Source organism: Vanessa tameamea, chromosome 17 (genome assembly GCF_037043105.1).
Source record: "Vanessa tameamea isolate UH-Manoa-2023 chromosome 17, ilVanTame1 primary haplotype, whole genome shotgun sequence".
Lineage (NCBI taxonomy): Eukaryota > Metazoa > Arthropoda > Insecta > Lepidoptera > Nymphalidae > Vanessa > Vanessa tameamea.
Genome location: NC_087325.1, coordinates 10,391,026 through 10,414,301, shown reverse-complemented (window position 1 = coordinate 10,414,301; position 23,276 = coordinate 10,391,026). Strand labels below are relative to the sequence as shown.

Here is a 23,276-nt window from a genome sequence, read left to right as displayed (position 1 = left end):
TGCCACATGTGTATTGCACCAACCCGCATTGGAGCAGCGTGGTGGAATATGCTCCATACCTTCTCCTCAAACGGGAGAGGAGGCCTTAGCCCAGCAGTGGGAAATTTACAGGCTGATTATGTTATGTTATGTTATTATTGTGTACTACTAAGACATTTTGATTAATATATCTTTTATGATACATCACTATTCCACTTGACCACTTATATCCAGTTTAACTTTACTTCCAAAGTACCGATAACAGTTTCATCGACGTTCAGAACGCCATTTTTTCGCAAATCCATAATGAATGTTATAGATTAAACAAGTTCTCGAACAATGACTAGACTATATTATTTGGTTTCATATACATATATTTTCGTATGTTTGTATATACATATGTGTGAAAAATGTTTATCTGTAAACTTTTTTTGTCTACCTATCATTTTTATCAGACATTTCTTAAAGTTGCAAGATACTGCGTAGTGAGAATGCCTTTATACGAAATAAAGGCTATTGTAAATGAAATCACTTAAACTCAAACTCATATCACTTAAAAAATCGCTATAAAATGAATAACACATTTGCATCGAGCCCAAGGTCTTTTAAAACCTCAACCTAATACTAAGTAATTAAACATGTGACTTTATCGGCCTATGTCCTTTCCCACAACTGGGTCTAGGTGCGTTTGAGGAAAACTAAATACCTCTCACGCCTTGACTTATCCATAGTGTTTTCGCTAATGGTATTCCTTATATGCTAATTTCAATATTTTCCTACCTATACAATTACGTTAGTTTAATGTAGACAGGGAATTCTATTGTAGTAATAATTATGCTAAGAGTATTAGATTAATATTTTATATGAATGTATATCATCTGTGTAATTATGCATCTGTCAACTCGAGTGACATATATCGCAAAGCGCGGGAAAATGAGATGGATAAATTGGCGCGCGGTGAAGCTGAAGACGGTACGTGTACAGCGAGCTTTATATTTTATATCATTTATAAATCTACCTTCACATCGTGCGTTAGAAGATGAACATTCACTAACTCAGATATGAAGGAAAATTGTCGTGAAGCAAAAAAACCGACTACAATATCAAATGCGAATTAAAATTCCCGGTAGTGCGAAAATCGACGTTTCTTATTTACTACCGTCATTAATTAAAGTTACAGCACTCCTTCTGCCATCTGTATTAGAATCTAAGGATGTAGTAGAAGCTTATTTTCAGTAGTTGTATATATATTAACATCACATCACAATCACGTCACGTAAAACATTTTATCCTTTGAATTGTGTCTTATCTTTATTGCGTTTTAGTTGAATCAAATAAAGTACAAAATAAAATATATTATGATTATATAAAAATACTATAAATATTAAGGAATCGTCATTTTATAAATCTTAACCAGTTTAATGTTAGATAAAGTATAATAAAAACATACAATGGCTTATATTATGCTAATTACATTTTTTTCAAATAATGACATTGAATGGGGGGAAATCTATTGGATGTTACCAAGAAATGTTTGAAACAAAGCAAGAATCGGAATTGCGTTTATATCCTTCTAGAATTCTTGTGTAATTTATAAAACATGCACACAATAATCATCCCCAATTTTATACCCCGTGGGTGACTTTAAAGGAGTAGCCATTGTTCTTTCTTATAGTGTACTCCACTCGTAACCAAATTTCATCAAAATCGGTCGAGCGGTTGAACCGTGAAAGATTAACAGGCGGACAAACATTGTAACTTTAAGAATGTATACTATTATCGTTGTTAGCCTAGTTATTTGAAAAGCTATTCAACACAATGCCACGAATCAGGGTATAGTTGTTAAGAATATCGCAGTTGAAACCGCACGGAGCTGCCAGTTAAATTATAAAATTGTATTTGTTTACAGCGTCATCTCTGGGTGCGGCCATGACGATGCCAATCTGCGGTTTTCTGATCGCACATTTCGGATGGGAGTCAGCGTTTTATTTCACTGGTAAGTTAGTTTTAGCATATTTTATTTTATATCTACTCTTTCCTGAAAGGCCGGCAACGCACCTGCAAGCCCCCCGGTGTTGCAGATGTCCATGGGCGGTGGTAGTCACTTTCCATCAGGTGAGCCTCCTGCTCGCTTGCCACCTCTAGTATAAAAAAAAAAAAAAAAAATCTGTAAATCAGACTAGAGTCGTACAGGTTTTATAATCAACAGATTCAAAATTCCTTCACTTTTTTATAGACTAGGAAAATAGCCGGGCAATTGTGTATAATATTTGCTCGTGCTGAAGAGCTTCTGAATAGTCGTTACAATCGTTACGGTATGGGAGTCGAAAATAGAAAAAGAGAAGATTATCAATGGACTAGGTTTCTCCTTGGTCTAATTTATTATTATTTGCTAGGCCTGCTTGAGAACCCGGAAACCGTGTGTCTGACTAAAGAGGCATCTTGAGGGCCGGCATGGCGAGGACGACTAGTGCAGTTCATTCTAGCTGACTGTACTGGCCGTCTTCGCGTTTGGACTCCACTGCCACTTACCACCAGGTGGAGTTGAGTCATGACTACCCGGAATGTACAAAAAGAAAAACTCTTCCCTTCAGATTGAGTGATGAGTGTACATCTGTATTTACCTCCTGTTACTCTCCGTGGAGAAGGGCGAATACGATTCCAGGCTTAGAATTTGTCTGAATGTAATGATTACTTAGGTCTCCTAGGAATCGAATTCTGTCAGTGTTAGTCGGGCGTTCGTTAAGCTATTCGCGCCATATGCAGTTGATGTCATCATTTGTTGTCAAGTTATGAGTGACGACACACGATGGACAATACACGCAAACATTAACATTTACATTCTTCTAAACCACAGTCGTATATATTAATAGCGTAAGTCTATTTTTGTCCCAGTGATTATGGGGCGATAGCTGCACATAAAAAAAAACGGTTATGGTCGCATTTTGAAGAGGTCCAGTCGTAGATCTGCAGAAAAAAGAGGATTATTGATTACAATTTAGTAAATTGTTACGATTTAATAAATAATTAATTTTTGAGAGCGGAGAAAAGTTACAGTTACCTTTTTTTTTTTTTTTAAATAGTAATTTAAAACGTGCGAACAGACGTCGTCAGCTTAGAACACATACAAACACAAAGTCTGTGCTTACATACTTTGTGTTTGTATGTGTTACCTAGTTAACAAAATTGAACTGAAATTTCTTTAACGTTTTCATATGTAACGTATAAGTGAAACGTTTCTGACACAGAAGGGATTGGCTTTAGTAAATGATGCACTTTATTTTTTTCTAAATAAGAAGTGGAACTATAATCCGGATCGAACCAGCTTACAATACCATAGTAGTTGAATTTAAAGGCTATTGAGATGTATCATGTATGTGTGTGTGTGTGTGTATCAGGTATAATCGGCGTGATGTGGTCGGTCGCGTGGTTTGCGGTGGTGTACGACTCGCCCGGTCAGCACCCGCGCATCTCCGACACCGAGAGGAACTATCTCATGAAGGCCTTGCCTCAGGACACTAACAAAGGAGTACGTATAACACTTAAAGATATGCTGTTTTAGAGCCGAGATGGCCCAGTGGTTACAATGCGTGCATTTTAAAAGATGATTGCGGGTTTATTAAACGCAGGCAAACATCACTGAATTTTCATGTGCTTAATTAGTGTTTATAACTCATCTCGTGCTCGGCGGTGAAGGAAAACATCATGAGGAAACCTGCACATGTCTAATTTAAACGAAATTCTGCCACATGTGTATCCACCAACCCGCATTGGATCAGCATGGTAGCATATGCTCCAAACCTTCTCCACAAAGGGAGAGGAGGCCTTAGCCCAGCTGTGGGAAATTTACAGGCTGTTAATGTTATGTATGATATATACTGTTTATTTATATATGTAACACTATATTATTTAACGCGCAAAGGGGTGGTTGTAGGGCTTTGTGCAAGCCCAGTAGTAGTTTTATCCACTACAAAAATATTCTATCGCCATAAAGCAAAACTAAATATTGTTGTGTTCTTATTTGAATTTTACACTATTGAACATAAAAAAATAAAACTGAATTGAGAATTACCCTTTTTGAATACCCCCAAACTTGGTTGAAACCAATTTAGCCTAATTCATCAGTCAATAATACTGTTAAGTCTTCCCAGTAACAAGATAATTTAACTGGAAAATAATTCTCACTGCAACGTATGATATACAATATCATTGAGCATAGATATATACCATTCAAACTTTACATCATAATAAATAAAATATTACACATATAAAAAACCATATGTAATATATTTGGAAGTTTTTCTATAACAATTAAAGTTTTAATATATTAAAATGTCTGAAAACCCCGAAATAAAAAACGTACATACAATTCCATTGTTTACTAAACCTGTTTAAACATCGATAAAATAAACTCAGGGTCATATGAAAATGTATTTTTTCAAAATGTTATATTATGAATCAAATGAACGATGTTACCTTGGTCGTTGATATTTAAATTCTTATCAGTCCCTACATAATGCATTACAATTTGTAGCCTTGGTAGATTCGCTTCCATGCATTTGTAATTTGGCATATAATTGGCGGTTATTGCCATCAGTATGGCAGCTAATGACGATTGGCAATAAATGGTAAAAACAAAACATTGCTTTTTCATTCGATCAGTAAATTGCAAGTGCTAATGGTTTGATTTCAATGAAAAATAATATACTTTTTTTATATAAAGCTGGCAGTCGAATTGTCAATTTGGTCGCCTGCTGATAAGTGGTCACCACCGCCCATAGATATAGGCACTTTAAGAAATATTAACCAGACCTTCATTGCCAATGCGCCACCAAAGCCTGGGAACTGTTCATACTCACCATTCAATCTGGAACACAACAATACTAAGACTTTTGAGATTATTGAGGTTTCGCGGGACAATATGTGTTGAGTGGACTGAAGGGAAAACTTGATCAATATCTTACCTGGGCATTCTTGATCTTAACCAGCATAAAATAGCAAATGTATGCGTCCGCAGCACTCGGCGGTCCCGTGGCGCCGCATGCTGCTGTCGGCGCCCGTGTGGGCCATCGTGGTGACGCACGGCGCCTCCGTGTTCGGGTACTTCACCGTCGTCAACCAGCTGCCCACCTACATCGAGAGCATCCTGCACTACGACATCAAACACGTGAGTAATTAAGTTATATAGTTGACATGAAAATTTGGATAATCTGGTAACTTAATGCCCGTCTAAGAAAGATTTCACTGAACTATCGATGGATCCTTCTATATAAGATCAAAATATACTTTATTCGAGTAGTTCTTACGAGCAATTTAGAATTTTGCAATGTTAATCTATAGTATTTAATATTAAAAATGCGAAACTATATCTTCCGGTATGTCTGTCTGTTGCTATTTCACGACCGAGCCGAATTAGCGAGCGAACTAGTTTAATATAAAACAACCACGGAATATTGATTCTATCTAAAAGAACCGCCAATAAAGTCTGTAGTGAGTATTTTTCATCAAAATTTACAAATATGATATAGTCATAAATCTGTTGAAAAGGAGTACTAACGTATAGGCCATTATAGTAACGTCGTGTTAATATACTCGTAATAAAGAATCGGTCACATCTTCGCTAAAATCACAATCAAATATCCGATATCAAAGTTACTAAGCGACAGTGGCTCTTAAATAAAGTAATAGTCCAATAATTAATCATATAATTTATTTAAATAATACTAGAAATAAACGTTATTTCATTTGCAATCAATCTAATAGACCGTAAAATCGACTTAATTTACATTTTGAAGATTCAATGAATATATATTTTTTTATTAATATAATTTATACAGCTGGCAATGTAGTCATCTCAGGGGACCAACTTGTCGATCAATTGAAATAATGAGGCGTCTGTTGCATCCGTAGTCATACTAGTCTGGGGAGAGGGGATAATATTGTCTATCACTAATAATATTATTGATTCTTAGTGATTTAAATTTATACAATTAATTAGCATGATTTAATCCACAAATATTAATAATAAAGTTTAATAAATAATACATATTTTTAATAATAATATGTTAAGCATTTTCCGCGTTTCTTTTACTTCATTGTCACTAGACGATTAAAATAAATTCGTCTGTGTAATCTTGACCGAAGTTAATCGTGACATCCTTTACGAATCTTTAAATAAATATTCCAGTTCATCGCCCACGATTCGCGAAGGTTTCAGTCATGGTACACGGTTACATTTACTTCCGATTTAATATGAATCATTTTAAAGTAATGACAACTCTATTTTTATTAATCTAAAGTTTAAATCAAATCGAGATGTAATAAAATTCACAATAACGAATTCGTGGCTCGACAATAATAGGGTGACCATTAAGATATTAATTTTAGACAAGTCTCAGATTTTATTTATTTTTATAGGATTTTGTGATCGCACACAAATTAACGTTTAATATCATGTGTATTCATTTTTATTTTTAGTTAGTGTTATTCTTACTAATACTAGCTGTTAATGCAGTTAACGCTTATAAATTTCACAATAGTTTCTTAGCTATTGTCCAAATTTTAACCGCCCTTTCGCTCGGCGTAAAATGAATTTATTAAGATATTTTTAATAAATATACAGCTAATACCCGATATGCGTTGCATTACATATTTTTAACGGTCACCTGTTGTACATTTACGTCATCTTCACACTAATATCAACAACAAAATACAAAGACAACGTGACGATTTTAAAGCGCTTTTATGATCTGCCTTACTTGAAAGAATATTTTAATCTGATTTGATGTGAACATAAACCTATATTTGAAAATAAATTTATAAAGACATTTTTTTTTATAAATAAACTTTATGTCGAGCGCGATTGAGTCTAAACAGAAGAATTAAAACATTATCATCTATAATTTAATATCGAATAAATAAGAATAATTACATTTAAGATTTTTATCAAATGAATATATTTATAGACTTACTCATTCCACGTGCATTTGTATCTCAATAGTCGTGATAAATTATTTCTAAGAAAAATCAATAAGTGACGTCTAATATTGACACGTGTCGATTATAATATAAGGTATAAAATTAGTTGCTTGTACGTGACCAAATAATTGTACTTTGTAATTTCATGTCGTTATAACTAATAACATAGTTTCAATGGCGATATTTATATATTTATATGTAAAAATATATCCAATATATCCAGTTAAAAACAGTTACTGATTGCTTGTTATTTGAATTATTTTACGACTAACGGTATTAATCAGAACCAAATTTATAATGTTTGATTTTATCTTGTCGTTGTAATACACATATTACAACATATAAGCTATAGAATCTTAATGACATATAGTATAATAGTTTCTTCTGGCTCTCACTCGTTGTATTTAAGTATATATATGTACACAAGTTTGTATGTTTATAATTCGATAAAGTTCCAATCAAATATATCTCGGAAAAGAAGTTAGGTTATTTTGTTTAAACTTAAATACTAATTATTCAATTAATTTTACTAATTGTAATAATTTGCTAAGACTTAATATTAATAAATATATTATCAAAGTTTGAATTTTAAGCATAATCATAAGATCGTATTTTTTAAATATTTTACATACTTCTCTACTACTCGAATCAAAGCCAACATCTGCATATGGAGTTGTTAAAAACGTAATTTATTAGATATTTAATTTATCTGGCAATTGTTCGAATGACTTTAAAGTTAATTAACGTTGAACATAAAATTTACATACATAACCTATTTACAAAATGCTTAAATTCATTTTTGCTTGCTCTCCATAAAAATGATTGGAGATAAACAAGTTTGATGCAAGACTCTTACTCTATTGCATCAGCCATGTGGACAACCTCAGGTCTTATATAAAATAGCAGGTTTTCCCACCTTGGTATCTTGTATGAAATACTTATAAATTTTGTTTTGACTATAAAACGCTAATATATCTTATATTTTATGTATTTTTGATAAACATCTATTTATCCTTCATATAAATCTGTTATATTTTAGTGTATTTCAATAATATTATTTTTTATTATCTGTTTATAGCAAAAAAAACCATGAACAAATTTCATCACAAATAGGCTTTCCTCCAATTGACTAAAATATTGTTGTAAAAGAAAAGAAATGACTCTGACAGACAGACACTAAAATTATAACACGTCAGTTAACGCGTTTAGTTTCATCTCTGCAACATTAATTTTGAATTCAATATTAATTTAGTTCGCATATTTGTCATTTGATAAACTTGAAATTAATGATGTCCAATATTGTATCGTTGTATAATCTTTTAAGTTATAAGTCATATTTTGTTTTTAACAATAAATAATGTAGTACATATCTATCTAATAGGAGTAAATCCACGTTGCATGAGAATCGTTTCACTCGAACGTTACATGTTTAAAAGTTGCACAATGTTTGCCATAATTATACATTTGAAATAGTTCAAAATTTAATAATCTCAAAGTAACAGACATCTATACTTAAACATTCTATATAGTAGTGTATCCTGCTGATTTGAGTAAAACAAAGTTCAACGCTTAGAGGTACAAAATAAATACTAACACGTCTCTGGTATTTTTAACACTTTTATATTTGGAACAGTATTACATAATTGTTTATCCGCTACATTGTCCCTATATGAAATAAATAAAGTTCTTTATTCGATATAGTGCGGTTGCAACAATTGTTTGTCGTATGCCTGTGTTGAATTTATATAGAATTAAAATGATAACTGAACAAAATATTCATACTACAGGAAAATTTGTAGTATAATTATTGAGGATTCATAATTTATTTTGCAGATTCGTTTTTTTATATCACATAGGTAGGTGAATTTGGAAATGGGACATCTGTAAGTTGTCACCAATCTCCATAGACATTGGTACTGTAAGAAATGTTAAAAGATTCTCATATCACTAATGCTCCTCCGACCTTGGGAACCAAGATGTTATTTCCCTTGTGCTTGAACAGTTTTGTTATTAAGGAATAATTAATTTTCTACATGTGCCATACGTATGGTCACCCTAGTGCCGGCTGCGATACGGTCGTGTTTTTTTCGCGGTCCTTACCTCAATGATTTTATAGGATTAACGAAATGATTTAAAAGATTTAGTGTTAACTTTTTTGGACAATGTATGCCTATAGACGTGACAGCTATTACTTATCCATTGTGTCAAGTGTTACCGACCATGATAGTGTTAAGTGACATTATAAATAGTATATATTATCTGTAATTATTTATTTTACTAGCTGATAATGACGTAGGGATAGAAAAACAATTTTATAAAAAGTTTATTTTGAAGGACACTCGTACATCGACTTTATTTTGGCTAGGATCCTTCGCGATCTTTCAAATAATAAACCTCCAAATTCTTATCATAATCGAATCAAGGGCTTAAGAACACAAAGAGAACAAATATGCAGTCATTTTTATTTATAAAGATTATAAATATAAAAACTATACTTTATACAATAAATATTTTATTTTATATGTAACGGGTTTATAATGTAGTTTAAAACGAACTATACGTTTTTAAATATTCTTTCATTTGCACGTTCATCTAGACGACCTAAATGTTCTATATGGCTCGCAGACGCTATAAAATTCCTTCCTAACTGTCGTGTTGTGAGGTAATCGTCTGGACTTGGCGTCGACTATACTAAGAGTGGTACAACCTACAAACGCAATCAGCTCAATTATTTAAATTTCACACATATTACATGTATGATAGAATGACGTCATAAACTATTAAAAGATATTTTTTGATGTTAAACGTCTTTGTGTACGATGCGAGTAAGATGTCAAGATGAATATGTGTCCAAAATACCTATAGCCTATTTCAATCGGAGAGAGACGTTAGGTATATGTTTCATTAATTTATCTTTATTTATAATGTAACACTTTTTTATGAACTACCTATAACCCTCTTTAATTTTACTACCTAGTTGCGATAACAGCTTAGTCGACATTCGAAAGGCCTTTTTTATGGAAACCCATAACGAAAATTATAGATAATTCAAGCTTCCGACCAATGATATCTTTAGCTTTGACTTTTGTCCTCTTGCGGTAACCGCATAGAGATATACTATACAATAAATTTTTTTGTAAATCTACTAAACTTTATGCGGTTTGTAGTTCGTGTGGAAGTTCGTAAAGTAAGAATCATCACCATCATCATCATATTCAGTCCTTATTCGTCCACTGCTGGACAAAGGCCTCTCCAAATGCACACGACTGTGGTCTTTCTAAGAAAGAATGCCCTATGAAATTAGCGAATTAATAAACACACTTTTATAACACTCAGGTCAAAGACAGATTCATTAATTTAGCTTTTATCTGAACGCTCATTGGTCGGTTATTACGTCATCAGCAATCGACTAATAGCCATTTAGCTAAAATGACTTCGATCAGCGTTTCAGAAAAAATACGTTACTATTTTTAGATTTAACATATTTATCAATTCGACATACTTAATTGTACTGTTTCTTTAAAACGTATACATATTGTGAAGCATAGTGATGGTGCCGTGTATATGCAATGGTACGTTTCAGATGATTGTTATGCAACTCTGTTCCGCGCACGTAATTGTAAGTTACGGCTGAATGCGGCTCTTTGTTGGCTTAAAGTTAAACTATTTTATTCTAGTAACATTTCAATTTTTACCGCAGTGAGATGATATCAAGATCTCTGTGTCTGGAATCTTAATATCTAATCGAGTCTATTGTGTGTATAGTGCTATTCTCCTTAAAAAAGCTTTCGCTGTTGAAGTCATTTCCGTTCGTAGTTACAATTATAATTCTTGTCAACTAGATTCCATTACTGACCCACATGGGGTCCAACACGTGCATTATTTGTGTTTCTGATTGATCTCGTGCTAGTTGGAGAAGCACCATCTTGATTTCTCACGTTAATCGATGGATCATACCAAAACCTACATTTTTCGAATTATATTCTGTCTGTTATATACCAGCCTAAACTACTTGTAAACACTAAACACTTATGATCTATTCTATTTAAAACAATTTCATCATTTAGTCTCATTTAAAACAATTTTTAATTGTGTACCTTTTAATTTACACGCGGAACACCCTCGAATTCCATAGACCGGATTAAGAACCACAATACTGGATTCTAGAGCAACGATCCCGATCATGACTGGTTGAACCTTTTAACCAGTTAACGATGGCGGAACTACGTAATCGTAGAATGAGGACGCAGGATGCAGCATCCCATCTCCAATTGATCGTATTTGATAACATTTGTGCCGACAATCACCTTATTACAATTGATAGCTATTTGTTGACGTTGACTATTCAGACTGTTGCACGAATTTTTGTTTGGTCAAAATTGCTTTTTGCAAAAATTTTTTTTTTTATTGTATAGGTATCATTCAAATCAAATTATGCTCTATTTAGGTAGTTTTTTCAAGTTTCAAATTTACCTACCACTGATTTGGAATGAAGATCGATAGACGATATGAACTAGCAAGAGACTCAGTAGTAACTCTTTCCCGATGGTCAAACTGCGAAGCGCATCTGTTTTTATAAAGAATATTAGTAATGCCCCTAATTAATTATTAAGGAATTACTAATATTCCTTACTTAATTAGGGGCACCTTTTACCCCTACTTTTAAGCTTATCATTTGTGTTAGGAGTGTGGACGAAAACAGCCCAAGGGGTCAGTATCGATCCTGCGACTTTTTACATCGCTAGGCGGTCCGTAAACCATTGCCCTATTGACGCTTCAACTTTGTTAAAGTCTTAGGCATTACAAATGATACGCCTCCTCATTGATAAGTATAAGAATTTAATTGTATATAATTAATCTTTATTTATCATGTTCACCTCGTGCTCGACGGAGGAAACCTACATGTTTAGGAAACAGTGAAAATTTTGTTAGCTTATGTAATACTTATTTTGGTATCAAATGTTTGTGTTATATATATGATATTTCCCGAAAATAAAAATAAAATAAATAAATAAAACGATAGAGTTGCGGTTCGGTCAAAATTCGATATGAGTATAATCATATCATAACCGATATAAATTATTAGAATTGATCCTTATTTATGATTAGTCTTAGATTCATTTTTGTGTGGATTTGATTGAAGTTGGATCGAAATGGAATCGGAAACGTATTAATTTATAAGTTAGTAGAATCACCCGTGTTCGAATAACCCTAAGCCTTCTAAAAAGGGAATGGGCTTAGCCCAGTAGAAATCGCTCCTTGATAAATACAGTTGAGAGATTGACACTTAAACGATAAGATTTATCCTCATTGTATATCTAAGCAGTAATTAGATTTATTTACAGATAAATATAGAATTAATTAAGATAATAATTTAAGCATATTTTGTCATTGCATGTTTAATCTCTTTAAGGAAAAATTCAATAACGTTTCCATGAAGCGATAGAGCAAATTACTTTAAAGAGGCTCACGTCAATGTCACGATTTGTATGCGAAGATTTAATGTCATTGACATTCTTCAGACAAACCTTCATTAACACGGCTTTACGCGCTAAAATGATAACGAATATACATCTATATTCATATTATAAATGCGGAAGTAACTCTGTCTGTCTGTCTGTCGCGGCTAAACCACATAAGCGAACTTGATGAAATTTGGAAATATGCATGCTTGAACTCCAAGGAAGGAAGGCTACTTTTATTTGCCTGGCGACCGAAGCCGCGGATGACAACTTGTATTTAATAACTAGCAATTGCTAATAGTAAATATTTATAAACTTGGTATTACAAAAATTCTAATTGTTTATAAAAGGAAGCAAAACAATGACTTACATTATGATATCACGTGTTTTGTCCGGTGGGAATTCCGGAATAACAAGACAATCCGATAAATGATGCGTGTACGCATTAAATACGAACAAAAATCCATACTTAAATGAAACTGAGGTGTCTGTCTGAAGTTATTTTCAAAACAGATAAAATTACAAATACCTACTTGGATTATTAAAAAGATGCAATATACGTTGTACTTACAGCGTTTTTCGACAACATCGGCTGGGCTCTCGATCGTTACAAGTTACTACAAGGATAAAGTTTACGTACACATTTGTTTACCACTGTTGTGTAGTAAATTCCAACCACAAGAGGACAAAAGCCAAATAAACAATATTTGACATCGAATTGGTCGAGAGCTTGATTAATCTATCGAAGTTTCTTCGGTCGTACATAGGATCCGAATCGAAAGATTACCAGTCCTTGGCAAGAGATTCCTTTTATCTACAAAATACTAATATAATTACTGTGCGTGTAAAATCGCGGGCCACAAATAGTTTCTTTATATTATAAATTTTTGTATCGTAAACTCAAATCAAGATAAGCGAATTAGCATTTACTAAAACAGTTTTTTAAAAAGTTATCACCGATTATACGATTCGACAATTTTAATGATTTTTTTACGCATTAATTTGAAAGTTCGTGGCGCCAGATTCACTAGACGTAGTCACAGCGTAGGTGTAGAATTATCGTCTTTATTGCCAAGTAATTAAGACCTGTTCGTTCAATTAGTCAGATTAATCAAAGACCCGACGCTTATCTTTTCTGTAATCTTGGCTCCGGTAATTCCCGACGTGTACATACGACCACAAGTTAAAATTAAAAAATTAAAATTTATATCATACTAAAATTTTAGACTTTTAGACTTGTAGACGGATAAACCTCCGTATAATGGTACCTATCGTCTATGATTTATGATAGCTATTTAAGTCTTATCAAAAATAGTCCCGTTAAAATAAATATGTACGTACATAAAAAAAGAACTAAATTAAATAAATGACTTCAACTACATATGTTATAAATAAAATTAAATATTAAAACAAAATAGTTCACATATGTGCAATAAGATTTTTTTTTAAAATTATATTTTAAACTAGTTTTTGCCCGCGGCTACGCGCGTTTTAGGGTAGGGTAAGTAGTCGTGGTGTTCCAAACTTGCTTCACTTGTTTGGCCGTGATGGAGCAACAGATGACAGGCAGAGTTGCTTTTGCATTTATAGTATTAGTATAGATTGTGATGCCGAATGTACTTCTAAAGGTTTAGGTACTCATAAAGCTATTAACACTTGATCACTTGAGTCGTTTCAAGATCACTCGTAAACTTATAACTAATGAGTGGTATAAAAGTGTTAATTCTTCGTATTACAAGCATGGCGTATCGTAATAGCCATTGTTAAGAGATTCTATTAATATTCTTGTTATCATGATATAGGTACTTGAATGTTTGAATAATTAAATGGCAATTGTCTTATATGAGGTAAAAGAAAAAGAAAAATAAATAAAATAAAATTTATAATTGTATTCAATAATCTGTGTAACTGATTGTCGGAAATAAGTAACTGCTGAGTTTCTTGCCAGTTCTTCGAGGTATTTACATTCCGAATCGGTGCCGGTGGTTGCTTTGTATTAAATTAAATTATGTAAAATTACGATTAAAATGTGCTTTCAAAGGCCTTCTTGAAAACATACTTTATTTTGATTGGTCGTTTTAATTATTTTGCTAGTACCTACTAAGTTGCGTGTCGTCGCTTCAAGTTATACTGAAACTCGCTTAAATTTTTTAAATAAAATATTTTTAATTTATTACAAATTGTATCATATTGCGATGAGGTAGTAATTTTAACATATTTACGATTTTTCGAAAACGCTATGCAAAATAATATTTCTGAGGCTAATTCGAAAATTACAATTTTTAGAGCTATAGAATAAAATTTCTTACTTCCTAAATAAACACATTTAAATTTCAACTAATATTAATATCGGGCTGACAATTACACGGACAGAAAATTTAAGTGATTTTTACTAAACGCTTCCCTCCCGAAACATTTAGTATAAAGAATACTTGGTTACAGAAAAATAAATATTATTTCGTAATAACGGATAGTCGCCAAAACATACATTAAATATGTATATTATTGTTAGGTAAATTTTCAACTAATTCAATCTAGATATTTCTTATTTACCTAAATATTCCTTAAATGGAAACGTGACGAAACATTTAGGAAGTACATTCTTAGAAAATATTTATCATCGTATCGCTAATCGTACTAAAATTTTGATTCGCAAAAATATTCCATTCGTGAATTTTTCTGTCACTGATTTCAGTTTGTATTTCGTTTTAACATTAAACGTGAAATAAAATGATGTATCAAGAAACTAACTTCCATTGCAACGTTGCCTTATGTAACGCTAGAGAGAAACGATTCCTAGGCAAAAAATTATACTGATTGAACATCTTGCAAAAAATACTGAATCAATTTTAATAAGGCGGCGTGGCAAGCCTTTGAAATGACAGGAATACAGAATAACTAAAAATAGGTACCGGCCACTTTACCTATATTTTTCTGGTATCAGAGTTAAATGTATTTTTTGACAAAGGGGGCTTACCCCCCTTCCCCTTAGGGAAAGAGAATCCCTCAAAAACTATGGAATTCCTTATGACACAATATATATTGTTCTAATAAATAACAAAAGTTGTACGACACCGCGGTTTTTAGTTGTGCTACACACTTCGTCATGGTCGGCACGTTAGAATCAGCAGTATCTGTCGAACAAGAAAGTCGACCCGGCTCGGCTTAGTCGCATGCTGTAAGTGGGGCCAGCCGAGCCTTTCCGAATCCAATGAATATTCGTATTGAATTTAACCGCTCGTTTGTGCCAAGTCCCGAACCGCCTGTGTGTCGCTTACCACTCAGGCTTAGCATTACCACGAATTCTACTATCATTGAATGACATTTAATTTATTTTGTGACGTTATTATCTAAATACATGATTAACAACACCTTGAATTATAATGAGGTTAGGTTATCAAAACACGTGTTCGCAGCGAGGTTTCGGAAGTATTAACGCTATCGAGCGGAGGATACAGTTTCACGCGACCAAATGTATATGCGTAAATTACACGTCGACGTGATGATTGATAAATCGTCGCTGATTAATTCATTTAATTGGCCGCGTGGGTCGAGGTGGGCGAAAAGGGCGCGCTGAAAGCCGGGAGAGCACTGCTTTTATGTACTTAATTTTTATTTATTCGTCTTGTGTTTGATTAATAAAAACGTCGCTAGGAAACTCGCACGTGTAACAACGGGCACAAGGGATATAATATCTTAGTGCCTAAGGTTGGTAATTTGTTATTGTTGGCGCCAATGTCTGTGGACATTGGTAATCACTTATAATGAGGCCCGTTAGTTCATATTAAAAAGAAAGAGCGTACGTGTTCGATGAAGCTTGGCTGTATGTGTATTTACTGTCTTTGATTAGATGTATCAAAATAGCCACAGTCGGATTTTGATAAAAAAAGTCCTTCAATTAAATTAATAGTTTTTTTTTTAAAATATAAACCTTATTTGATAAAATAGTAATACACGTATATATCAAATTAAATCAATGCTAAACATCATTTTTGAATCGTCATTTTACAATTGAAATTTAATTTAAAATTACCACCGATTCGGAGTAGATTCTTGGGAAGAATCCTTATAAAACAGAAGACATACTCTTTTTGGACAATTAAAATGACTGGTTACATAATATGCAGTTATAATACACAGAAATATTTTACTAAAATATAATTTACTCTTCGCAATAAAACACTCGCGTAAATACGTTTAGCTGGTAATGGCATATCATACGTTTCGATCTCCTGGTATTGCCGCAATGTGTGGCGCTCACATTCCATCGTATCGTAAACCTGTTGGTATCATACGGTCTATATTTAGCACTAACTGTTTACAATAATTACAAGCGTCATTCCCTTGTAATTTGCAAAGGCGGTGTCAATCCCCCGTCTGATGACCCCTTTACGATCCGTGAGAAGCTCCACTAGATATCCGATCGCAATACAGGATGACTGTCGTAAAAATATCTGACGCCTTTCTTGGTTTTCAGTAATGGTTATAAAAAAATAATTGCAAATTGCTGCAGTTTTATTTGCTCTTAGTTCGGTCTTTAGATTAAGTTTTATTATGTCCGTCGGATTCCGTCAATGTGTTTTAGTTTTGGACCAAACCACTGAAACTAATTTGATGAAATTTAGTAAGTATGAAGCAAGCATGAACCATAAGAATGGACATAGGCTTCTTTGTATCTAACAGTTGAGGACCGATCTGAAAACGCGAGCGGAACCGCTGGCGACAACTAGTAAACACATATTTTAAAAACATATCTAGTTGATGGTAATTGTTGCCCCTCGCCCTCAGACTGGCTGCCGTAAGATATATAAACAATTTCTTAGTATTGTATGTTTGATGGTAGAGTAATCTGTGACTCAGGATCAGAGGGGAGCACTACTACCAGCACGAAGCCCTAATGCCATAAAAAAATCAATAATAATGCGATCGTATGTGCTTTACTACAGCCTAACGTAGCTTTTGTGTTGCCGTAAAAGGTTTATATGATTCATAGTTCGATCAGCAATAAAAACGAGTTAAGAAGGTATACTCAACATCGGGTATTGGCCTGTGGTATAAACCACACCTGAAGTCATCGAACTGAGCCTGTTTTAAATAAATAATTAATACATTTTATGTTAAATTTAAATTACGTAATAAATTATTGATTATATATAAAACCGGTAGCTGTGACAATTTGCTTAGAAAGCCATTATTTTTATCTCAAACAGACCTACAAGGTTAAGCGTTTTAACGGCAAGCGGTACAGGTAATAATTTAAACGATTGTCTATATGTTTGTTTATTTTTTATTCATTCAGTAATACTTTTCGCCGGCGTGTATATCATGGCGGCGTCGTATGTTTTACGTTTAAAACATTTCCTTTCTTGGAGTTCAAGTTTGCTTCATAGCAAATTTCATCCAATTCGACAGAAAACAGACAGACGGATAGAGCTATTTTCACGTGTATAATATTAGTATCGATTAAGGAATTTATTAAATAATAGAGAATTAATAATATACATTTCCGCATAATACAATAAAATTCGACAAAAAAAATATATTTACATATCAAACATAGCGTTCATAATAATAATATGTTATACATTCCGGAATAATAAATTCATAATTAATATATTTAAATTCCATAGAATAACAATACAATCACTTACTAAACTAAATGTAATATTACAATGTTAATATTATTAAATGTATGTTCTAATAATATGTCATCTATATTCTTTATTGTATTCGTTATGTTATTGGAATCTTTACTTATACAAAACATCGACGTCTCTTTCGTACGCGCTCCTCTAAAAAGCCGCTGAATATTTTCACAATAATTTGTACCTTTATATTCAGCGTCTTTTTAAAACGTTTACGTATAACGTAGCCGGTTCTGTCAGTTAAATATATAATTTTATCCCCTAATTAATGAAAATTTTAGCCGACGAACAAGCATCACAGAATTTTCATGTTAAAGAACACATCGTAAGGAAACCTGCATGTCTTCGATGAAAATCTGCCCCATGTCTACCCATCTCGCATCGGAGCTGTGTGGTCGTCTGATGAAAAGTGGTCAGCACCCACATCGATACTATGTGTTGCTGTTTGGCGGTAGAATAACTAATGAATGGGGCGGGCTTGCGAGAACCCACCGTAGTAAATCAGAGAGTAAAGATTATAACAAATTACATAACAGAGTTATCTTATCGTAAACGTAACCAAAACTATATCCAGCTCCGAACGAGGTGAGCGACCCGCATTGCCTCTGATTTGCATTTACTACTAAGCAGTTTTAAACACATCGCAAAAAAAACATACTATGGCGCCTGTCGCAGATTCCGAGTTTCTAGGAGCTATTTTCAATGCATTCCAGGCTATTTATAGACGCTTAATAATAGTCACTGGGTAACTAGCCGCTTGTTTTTATGGCGGAATAAAACCTCATTTTAGATTGAAAATTATATGTCGTAATAAGTAGTCAGAGACTTCGGTCTGGATTAAAAGTTAACTCAAATTTAAACCTCTTCAGAGACATTTACATTAATCTTCGTTTAACGAAGTTTTTAGTACAATAATGAGAGGATTTTCTATTTACCTTCTGTATATTTCGTGGCACTAATTCTGAGTAGCCCTGAATTCAGTGAACTTCTATATAATTTTTTTCCTTAATTAATAATTCTGCTATTTTTCAAGTGTTGGTTAACTCAAGCTGTTAATACTTATATTAAGCGTTTACTTGTTCTATAATAACAAAGATATATGTGTATATTTTTTTATAACGTGACTTTGTCTCAATTATGTAATTGAAATACATAAAAGTTAATGATCGTTTTTCGTTATAGAATGGTCTGCTGTCATCCCTCCCATATCTCGGCAAGTATCTCTGCGCGCTGGCATCGTCCGTGCTGGCTGACTCCCTCCGTCGCAGTGGACGTCTCTCCACCACAGCAGCGAGGAAACTCTTCACTGGATTCGCCGTTGGATTACCTGGTAATTTGAAAATCGAATTTATTATTATTTTTTTATTTATATTATATACGGTCTATTAAGTCGGGCCAAATTTTATTGCGACGGTATTATAATTTTCATTTGAAAATCAATAGTTCCTTTTTATTTTAATTGACTTCAAAAATGAGGCAGTATTCTCAAGGTCTGATAGTGGTTTCCACGAGAAAATTTGTTTAGATTTGAAAAGCGACGTTCAGATCTGATGACACAATCTATGCAGCGAATAATCTATTTATAATAACTTGTACATTTGTTTATTAGGTTTAATGATGATCGCTCAAGCGTTCTTCGGTCACGACAGGATCTGGTCCATTGCGATCTTCACAATGGCGCTCACCATCAACGGCGCGGTCACCGCCGGCTACCTTGGCAATGGGCTGGACATAGCACCTAAATTCAGCGGTAAGATTTTGATACACGGAGACATGACTTGAATGTTCTTAAAACTCTTATAGTTAGGTGCAATACTTGAAAAAAAAAAACTGGGCTAACGCGATTGACCGGCTATCCTAGAAGAACAAATTCTAAAATCAACGCAGAAACAGATCGAAATGTCAAGTGACTTGCGAGATTGACCATTTTGATTACGAGCTGAACCTGTGGCTTTACTCGCTCGAAATTTAAACTTTACCTCTAGCACACGAACCATCGTCCCCCTCGAGTGGTAGATTCATGTAAATCGGTCTGTAACCTCTTTACGCTTAAACCAATCACAGGCACAAGGGACATACCATCTTAGTTCCCAAGGTTGGTGGCGCATAGGTGATGCAAGGAATGGTTAATATTTCTTACAACGCCTTTGTCTATGGGCCGTGGTGACCACTTACCATCAGGTGGCCCATATGCTCGTCCGCCAACCAATGCCATAAAAAAAAAAACCGGTAAGGCTTAAGCGTGAAGAGGTTACAGTCAGAGTTAATTTCGCATTTATAATATTCGTTATATTTAAAGGGTACAAATATCATAATAACGTGTCACCGTCAGTCGATTGCCAGTATGTTAGAGGAGACATACGAACCGAGTTCTTTCCTAGTCATAAATATATATTATACCTTGTAATAAATATATTAGCGATTTTATGATCTAAATGTTAATTGAATGGAAAATAAATACGTCTATCTTATGAGATCTGAGGTCAAACTCAAGTTTTTGACGTGTAATAATTAACATATAAAAAATAATGAATGTTTTGGTGTATTTACGTGTTTGGGTCCATCGGTTGAGTTGAAGCTTTGATGTTATGGCATTTATGTAAAGATTTCTGGCAATACATTCGACGAATTATACATTAGTTTTTATCCCGCATGTTGGTGCTTTGGAAATTTTAAGTTTACCAAATTTCTTTAAATTCGGTCTAGTGGTTTGGCCGTGAAAGCGTAACAAACAAACAGACAGACAGAATTACTTTAATTTCGCATTTATAATAATAGTATAGATATATATTTTTCATCGGAGGCGTGTCTGATAATATCGACACGTACCTCTTTGGGTTCATTGTATGAAATTAACATCAGGTCAGCGCCTGGAATGTTTTTGGATAGCTCATACGAACTGACGTGAGTCATGGTTCTTTTCCATAAATGAAACAAAAGATAATTTTATTTACGACGATCATTTTAACGAAGTATTCGTTTTTTATATTGAAATAATGAAACATGTCACGCTTAAATCAGTAAATACATTTTACATTACATTAGCAGCCTGTAAATTTCCCACTGCTGGGCTGTCCTCTTCTCCTTTTCGTTGAAATTAGACACATGCACTATTGGAATTTTGAAAGTAAAATTAAAGTGGAAATAAGTAGTTAAGTGTACAAGTGTTTTTTTATAAATAAAGATATATTAACCACAAACTCTTAGTAGTGCACAATATAGCTGAGTTATTAGCAAATCGCGTGAAATACGTAAATCTAAGGTTTGTTTATCTTTATTCCTACTTCCTTTGGAATAGGGTGTATGTCCTTGGGGGGCTCAAGGTTGATTCAAAACAAATTTCATCAAATTTGGATCGTCGGTTAAGCAGTGAAACCGTAACAGACAGACAGAGCTTCTATCCCATTTATAATATGAATATATAATAATCACTTAAAGTTTATTTAATTTGTTTGATTAACATTCAAAAATCAACCAACGAGATAAGAACTGCTTCCGCGTCTAATTTTAATCAACGCTGATAACATCAAAATACATTCAGGACATGTTATTCAAACTTTACACGATAAACATGTTAATCATACATTATTTTGAGAGATTTATATCGTTCATAACTCTATTTGTTTCAATTTAAGGTACTATCTTCGGTATCGCGAACACGCTGTCTTCGTTCGGCGGCTGGCTTTCCACTTTCATGGTCGGCGAGTTAACTAAGGAACATGTAAGCATGTTTATTAATCTATTCGTGACGGCACTTCGTTTTGTTTGACCACCTCGTTGGTTGGTTGGTAAGGCCGAGGTTCCCGAGGCCAGATCCCTAGGTTTGTTAGTAACAGCTCGATGGATGTTGGGAGTTTGTACACTACCGTGTCTCGGAAAGCACGTACACTAACTAACTTTAGTAACTCTTTCCGTTCGTCTCGGATTTGGCGACCCATCGAATTATATTAATATTGACGACCTCCGTGGTCGAGTAGTGTGTACACCGGTTTTCATGGGTACGCCACTCCGAGGTCCCGGGTTCGATTCCCGGCCGAGTCGATGTAGAAAAACTTCATTAGTTTTCTATGTTGTCTTGGGTCTGGGTATTTGTGGTACCGTCGTTACTTCTGATTTTCCATAACACAAGTGCTTTAGCTACTTACATTGGGATCAGAGTAATGTATGTGATGTTGTCCAATATTTATTTATTATTTATTTATTTATAAGTGACGGCGGTGATTTCGGTCGGACGGCATCACATCATCACCAAGAATATGAGTCTTCAATAGTAGCGCGATCTGAAACTTAGTGCGCAATAATTAAACGAGATTAACTTATATTGTGTTTATTAAATATGTTATTCTTAGCTTATTTCAAATTATGGTATGATTTAGATATTAAGGTAAAATAATAAACCAAATGAAAGTCTTGGTTATTATTTAATAATCGTGTCGACTTATTTGCTACTCGGTTATATCAAACTGAATAATAATGATGTCTTTCACAGAACACATACGAACAATGGCAAATAGTGTTCTTCATCCTAGCCGGTACCTATGTGTGCGGGGCTCTAGTCTTCGTCGTATTCGGCTCCGGTGAACTGCAGCCTTGGAATTCCCCTCAATCAGCCGAAAACAACACAGAGAAACACGAGGAACAGCCCCTAAACGAGGAAAAAGTATAAATAGTAAGATGTAAACCAAACGACTTATAAGACTGCAAATTCATACACCCAACGCCGTCTAGCGGTGGCGTTGTGAAACTTAGTAAATTTGACGTCAGCTTGCACGAGTTGTTTTATTGGTAAAATATTTAGAATCTCAATCACAAAAACGGTTGTACTGCGTTGAAATTACAAGTCTGCGAATTATTTTGTGCTAGAATGGCTGCGGCAAGTTTAGCTACATTGTCATTTAAATAGTATAAATTTTGTGTCAAATAGTTTCGTTAAAGTGTTTTAAAAACCTTGTGATCAATATCCAACGGGCATAAAATATATAAATGTGTAATATGTTCATAATAAAATATAATAAATACTGATATCAAATATTTTATCATAAAATGATGTTAAAAAAAATTTCGATTTTACAATTATAATATTAATGAAATATTTTATGAATATTTTTACACTTTACAAAATATCGTCGGAAATATGCAGACTTATAGAAATTGTTAATTATTAAAATAACAAACTTTAATAATTGGTTTTAAATTAATTTTTAAATTTGGA

General features: G+C 33.6%; 1 protein-coding gene across 1 annotated transcript in view; it reads left to right on the top strand.

The window, feature by feature from the left end:
- LOC113400576 (sialin) overlaps positions 1–23,062 on the top strand; it is a 52,387-nt gene extending 29,325 nt beyond the window's left edge. Inside the window, exons 6-12 of the mRNA XM_026640212.2 lie at positions 1,889–1,975; positions 3,378–3,508; positions 4,997–5,146; positions 19,247–19,394; positions 19,674–19,814; positions 21,700–21,785; positions 22,554–23,062. Coding sequence (XP_026495997.1) covers positions 1,889–1,975; positions 3,378–3,508; positions 4,997–5,146; positions 19,247–19,394; positions 19,674–19,814; positions 21,700–21,785; positions 22,554–22,730 — 920 coding nt within the window. The 3' untranslated portion in view covers positions 22,731–23,062. The remainder of the gene's footprint in view (positions 1–1,888; positions 1,976–3,377; positions 3,509–4,996; positions 5,147–19,246; positions 19,395–19,673; positions 19,815–21,699; positions 21,786–22,553) is intronic.
- Positions 23,063–23,276: the final 214 nt, after the last annotated feature.